The sequence below is a fragment of the Syngnathus acus genome, chromosome 23 (assembly GCF_901709675.1).
Source record: "Syngnathus acus chromosome 23, fSynAcu1.2, whole genome shotgun sequence".
NCBI classification, from domain to species: Eukaryota; Metazoa; Chordata; class Actinopteri; order Syngnathiformes; family Syngnathidae; genus Syngnathus; species Syngnathus acus.
In genome coordinates, this window is record NC_051107.1 from 3,689,978 (window position 1) to 3,695,980 (window position 6,003).

A 6,003-nucleotide genomic window follows, 5' to 3' on the forward strand; every position below is an offset into this window, starting at 1 on the left:
GAAAAAAGAAAAAAAATGAAATTAATGGTCATCACCATGAACATGTATTCACAAAAGAAAAGTGAAATACTGTTACTATTAACTTCGATGGTGTCCGTATATTTTGAAATGAATCGCAGTAACGCGCATGACAGGAGATTTCTACCGCGGCTTTATTTATCGTTGTACCACTTCAAAAAATGTGTGACTGTCCTGACTTTCATGTGAGTGTGTGTGTGTGTGTGTGTGTGTGCGCGTGTGTGTGTACAACAACGGTGTCTGCCTGCTGCATGCAAGGCCTGCTGTGTTTGTGAAAGCACACTGAGCTAGCTGCCTGTGAACAGTTGGTGTGTATGCGACTCTTTCTACTGGAATTATTTATTTCTCATAACCATCGCAAAGTAAATTGAATCTGTTTCATATAACAAGTCTGAGTTTGTTCTCTCTTGGTTACGTCGTTCCTAATAATTTGACAGCTGACTCAATTAAAAGGCCTTAAAAAGTGTTATTATTGACCACTAGGGGTCATCAGAAATTAAATAATGCATAATTTCATCTGTATGCTCATGTCAAGACACTTGATTCCCTATAAAATAATCGTTTAATAAGCATTTCTAAATTATAACTCACAAAGTGAGTCATAGAAGGCACAACAGATATAAGGCGTTAGATATAAAACAGATCAAAAAATTGATTATCATCACGTGATCAATTTCAGTATCCTGAAAATAAGCATGTTTTAAAAAAAAAAAAAAAATGTGGAAAAAAAAGGTTAGCCAGTTCAACTGCTGTGTGTCATTGTCACTTGACTGGTTCATAAATCCAGTTGCAGCTCCCAAAAATCATGATTTCCCTCACTATGTTCAACAAAAAATGCTGACCTTTGCACTTTCCTCAAACTGTGATATACAAAATGCATTTGATTGTCTCCCCCCCACCCCATACAAAAATATAAAATGAGTTTCAGTGTTTTTTTTGTTTTTTTTTTTTAAAAAGACTTATTGGCACAGGTCTCCGTTAACAGGACTTGTGGGAGGACATCAGCAAAGGAGAAGAAATGTCCACATTGTGCCAAGGCAATGGAATGGCTCCGTTCAACAAGGTAGGGAACTGCGTGGGGGGAAAATAGCAGATGGATAAACATCTTTGTTGATCCAAATCAAAGTGGTGTGCATGTTACCTGGAAGGTGGCGTGGCTTTGCAGATGGCCTGGGCTTAAAGGTCCCACTGGACTTAAATTGGACCACAAGTGGATGTTGGACAGCAGCGGATTGGGGGTGAGCAGTAGACCCGATGGCGTCTACAAAAGCACAAAAAAATGTGTCAAGATGAAAAGGTCGTGTTGACTTTGGCATCAGGCATCGTCATTAATCTGCCTGCGATGGCTTGTACTACTTTGTAAGACCGGCAGAGGGCGTAATTGAATGGCGCTTTACTGATTTTGAGCCCCCGCAATGACATCCGAAGAAGACGAAGCAGGAAGTAAGAAGGAAGCCCGCCAAGTTTGGTAAGACGTGAACGTGTCTTCGATAAATACTGTTTTCCGACCATTATACTCGTTTTGTTTTTCATATTCTTTAGATGTTTATTTTCCGAACGAGTAGTTAACTGGCGTCGTTTTGTCGAAAAATAAGCTCCAGTAAATCGCTAATAACCCAAACGGAATATGGCGGCTCGTGCGACACTGTGACGTCATGCCCTCACAGTGTAAGTGCGCCTCGGTTGCCAGTAAACGTTCTGGAACATATGGCATCACTTATAACCCCCCTCCCTTCTCCCATTTCCTCCCCGACTGCAAGTTTCCTACTAGCGCATGCTTCTCCCTGCATTGAAAAATGTGTTCCACACCATTTTGTACCTGTGCCGTGAGGAAAGCTGGAGTCAATGACCCAGAGGGAAGGGCTGGACTTTTCAGGGCGATGGAGACGAGATCATTTCCCGTCACGAGCAGGGACGGGGATGACATTTCCAGGTCTTTGGGTTTGTTGAATTTGGAGCGCTCTCGCTCCCTCTGACCCGATGACAGGTTTAAAGGTACATCGCCCTGTTCGCAATCATCAGTCACTGCGTGGACGGGACTCTGTGATGAGGAAGATCGAGCCGGGGAGTTTTCAGTCACTGAAGGGAGGGAGGAATGGCCGCGGTTGGTGACGAACCGGATGACTGTGGAGCTGTCGTCATGGCGATTGTATCTGGACTCTGTTTTGATGTAACGGGGCCGTTCTAGGGTGTGACTGGCATGAAGGTAACAGTGTTTCCCATTTTCGTCCTCAACCTCCACGCCTCTGCAGTCTTCAGTCCTCCGGCCGGCCTCCACGGCAGCCGGGTCCATCTTCAGAATGTCGGGGAATAAAACAAACTTGTACACAAACTTCTGGCCAATCACTTTCTTGATGATATTCTGCAAAAGGAGCAAGTTTGAGTTAGTGGGCGACTCAACACACATGACACCCCCCGCCACCCAATTAAACAAAGCCCACAAGGCTTACTTTGTCGTAGTAGTAGCGCAGGGCCCGGCTCAACTTGTCGTAGTTCATGTTGTTCTTGTTCTTTCGCAGGCCCCACAACTTGGCCACCTCCTCCGACTTGAGCAGCTTGAACTCGCCGTCGTCTGACGTCCAGCAGATGAGATGTTTGTGGCTTTGGTCGAGCAGCAGCTGCAGGAGGAACTGCCACAGTGTGCTGGAGCTCTCCATGACGGTGCCAATCCGTGACGATCAACCACTGGTAACACCACAACATCATTTGATACACTGACGCACTTTGGAAATGTATTTTATTTACAACAACTATTGTAACTGTCTTCAGCTATCTAAGCCAGTGACGTATAGTGACTGCAAATACAATTAAATTATCTTCCACTAGATGGCGTAAAATTCGATTAACCTGTTGCCGTTCACACAGCAGCGTTTTGTTCAACAAGACGAGATCGTCATTGTTTCAGTACATTTAGTTTTAATATAATTTTTGTTTGGCCGTGCTCTCTTCCTCGTGGCTCAATAAAGATTGTGAAACACATTGCAATCAATATTAGTACAGTCGAGTAAAGTCGTCCAGTTGCTCGTAGTAGCATTTTTACAGATATAGAAAGTAAAATGCAACAATAAATGTTCACGTCCTCTTATTATTATAATGATGTGTGTACTTGCCTCCCTGGTGATAAAGCCTTGCTTAACTGGCTCGTTTACCTGCCAGTCTTTGTGTTTACTCGCCTCCCGGCTTTCTGAACTTGCCTTGACTATGACCGCAATTAATTAAGACAAGCCTTAATTACGCATTTACGACTACCGGTAGATGCCAATTTGCAGCCTCGACTTTTTAACAATAGAAACGGAAACACCCTTAGCAACCAAAAGCGGTCACAGTCCGACGAGTGGTTTAGTATTGCCGCCATAAATCATAATTAATGTCCGTTTGCGCTTTTTCCTGTTTGCGTTCTGATTTAAGCGAGGGAGGAACTGCGACTTTCTGTGCGGGCCTAAAACGAACACTTCCTGTCATTCAGGGGCGTTTTTCCCGGATTTAAAGCCATGCCTCGGAGGAAGGCCGGACTTCCTGTCACCAGAAAACAAACACACACACATGCATACAATACATTTCTATATCGATTCATGTCAAAATGAGCTTTCTGATTTCGTCCTGTCGGAATGAAACTGCTCCTTTTCACCAGTTGAATGCCAAAAGCTCCTACAAGCTTTTGAGTCACAGGAAGTTTACTTGGCCTCATGTGATGCAGAATTAAGATCCTCCTACACACAAAGCCTCATTTTTCCTGTTGAGTCAATGCACTTTTGGAGATATACTGAATACAAGTGTTTTTGTTGTTGCGACTCGTTTGATTAGTCCGTAAGGTCCAGAAAAAAACAGAATCTGAAAGGGACTTTTAAAAGCAGTTATGCATTGCTCACTTTTTTCTCCTTTGCTACATGTAAAATATTAAATATTTACTTGTGACTATGTCTAGGACTGGGGAAAAAAATAGTGTTGCGCCATTTTTACGGACGTTTAATGTCATTTTTAACGTGCGACCCCATATTCGACCTTGCTTAAAACAACTTTTAAAGAAGTATTTTTTCTTTTGGTGTTGACGCAACAGAATTAGGAATAACCCGCGCCTACCCTCGTTTACGGCACGGTTGATCCTCTTCTTTCGGCCCGTCCAGATGCGCGTAAAGTCTAAAGCGGACTGCCAGTCGTCTTGTGTTGTGGCTCCATACCGCTGTGCGCGAAAGCGGATCCGCGGCTCTGCTCTGTGCTTTGCTTACCACAGAGCAGGAAGTCGGGACGCGCAGACGGACATCGGGCGCACTTCCTGTGGCGCATTATTCCCATCTGTGTAAAGGCGCGCACGCACGCACACATTCATGCGAAGCGCACGCACGAACAGGACGCCACTCAGCGAACTGACGTCATACTTTTTGCTTCCTGCTCACCGGGATGGGTTCCTGTTACACGCGCACAACGAACACACACAGTTCGCCTTCCTGAAAAACACCAGTTGATTCACACTGTAACTGGTCTTGTTTGTAATCAAAACAAATTCCCAGTCTTTAAAAAAACATATTTCATCCAAAGGATTTTAATTAGCTAACCGATTTTACAGTATGCATTTATTGTCGACTTTGAATTTCTTTTCTCCCTCAACTTGGACTTTGTCTCCCTCTTGTGGCTACAGGCAAAGCCTAACATTCTGGCAAAATTGCACTTGTTGACATCTGCACGATCACTACTACAAGTTGGACTCAACACTATTACTAGTGCAAAACAATAGTTTGAGTAAAGTTAAATTTCGTCCAAGTGAATCAACTTTGACGCTATCACGGAAACAAGTAGTTACAATTTACTAATAACGATGAATAATTGCAGTCGTAGGTCCATTTCTAGCGGCACCAGTTTGGTTGGAGTTGTTTGCGCCCTCTACTGGTTCTGATAAACACTTCAACTGAAGGTTTACTTCCGGTTTTGGCGTGAGTCGCGTTCATAATACCTCGGAAATGGGATGATAGTTTTCATATTGCGCACACATACTTGCGTATATTTGATTTATCTTTATATAAGATGTTAACATCTACACTTGTGCATCTATGGACGTGAGTACAAATTATTTTCTTGTCGAAATTAGGATCGCGAATCGTCTTTTGTGACTCGATTCCGACATCTCACTGTCGTTTGAATGCAACATCTTCCACCAGGCGAACATGGGACTTCGGCAGCAAGATGAAGACCCTGCAAAGTCCAAAGAATCCACCTTGTCTTTGCCGAAACACTCCTACTGGTTCGACTTTTGGATTTTCGTCGTCTTTGACGTTGTGTTTTTCCTGATTATGTATTTTATAGTTCCCTAATATGGTAAGGGAACACTGGAGACGTTTGTGGCGTTTATAATCAGTGGGCATTTACGGAAGTGGCGAAACATGGACGTGTTTTGCGACAAACGTTTAATCCATGTACTAATTCAATGAATTTTCACGAGGTAACATTTTATTATAGACAAGTAATTGCTTTCTAAAATGCGTAAACTGAAAGCTGATGTTATTCAAATTTACGACTATAAAGATGATAAAAGTTGCCAAAACGTTCCCTTGAACCTATTTGGTGTTTGTCTAGTTTGCCACTTATTGCTCTTTGTTGTTGTTGTTGTTGTTGTTTTGCCTGACTGCACGATTTGTTTCTTTTAAGGGCGATGAGGGGGACCAGAGACTGAACTGCGATTACCAGTCCTGCTCATCGTTGTGGAAATGCTAACCCAGCAATCGACTGAATCCTCACACAATTTAATACGATGTCCATAATAGTTTCTCGTATTCAAAGACGAAAGATGTGCCTTTTTAAACACGTGTTTTCTTAACCATGTCTCACTTTGTGTGGCAATTGCCACTTCTGGAAGGACTATTGAATCGGATGATGAATTGACATTTCATTTGTAATAAAGAAAATGTCTTTATTTTTCTGTTTCAACTGAAACTAAAATGTTACAATCATAGATGTTACCGATGGAAAATAAATCAGTGTTTGTGAAGTGTG

General features: G+C 42.7%; 1 protein-coding gene and 1 long non-coding RNA gene across 3 annotated transcripts; one reads left to right on the forward strand and one right to left on the reverse strand.

Moving 5' to 3' along the window:
• Positions 1 to 725: 725 nt before the first annotated feature.
• Positions 726 to 2,700, reverse strand: elk3 (ETS transcription factor ELK3). The gene is made up of 4 exons (XM_037243032.1): positions 2,469 to 2,700; positions 1,838 to 2,380; positions 1,160 to 1,279; positions 726 to 1,089 (listed from the first exon to the last, which is right to left on the reverse strand). Exons 1-4 carry the CDS (start codon positions 2,673 to 2,675, stop codon positions 997 to 999), a joined length of 963 nt encoding a protein of 320 aa, XP_037098927.1. The 5' UTR covers positions 2,676 to 2,700; the 3' UTR covers positions 726 to 996.
• LOC119117066 lies at positions 2,689 to 6,003 on the forward strand. 2 transcript variants are annotated; one of them, XR_005096410.1, is made up of 3 exons: positions 2,689 to 2,706; positions 5,172 to 5,328; positions 5,659 to 6,003. It is a non-coding gene; the product is annotated as an uncharacterized LOC119117066 (long non-coding RNA). The 2 variants fall into 2 exon arrangements; XR_005096411.1 differs by lacking the exon at positions 2,689 to 2,706 and adding an exon at positions 4,943 to 5,069.

What these genes read in the sequence shown, in the direction of transcription:
- elk3 (XM_037243032.1), bottom strand. Translation starts at nt 2,675, where the DNA reads ATGGAGAGCTCCAGCACACTGTGGCAGTTCCTCCTGCAGCTGCTGCTC. An exon ending in CAGCTTTCCTCACGGCACAG is followed by an intron (nt 1,280 to 1,837) that starts GTACAAAATGGT and finishes GTGCTTTTGTAG; the next exon opens with ACGCCATCGGGTCTACTGCT. An exon ending in AAAGCCACGCCACCTTCCAG is followed by an intron (nt 1,090 to 1,159) that starts GTAACATGCACA and finishes CCCCCCACGCAG; the next exon opens with TTCCCTACCTTGTTGAACGG.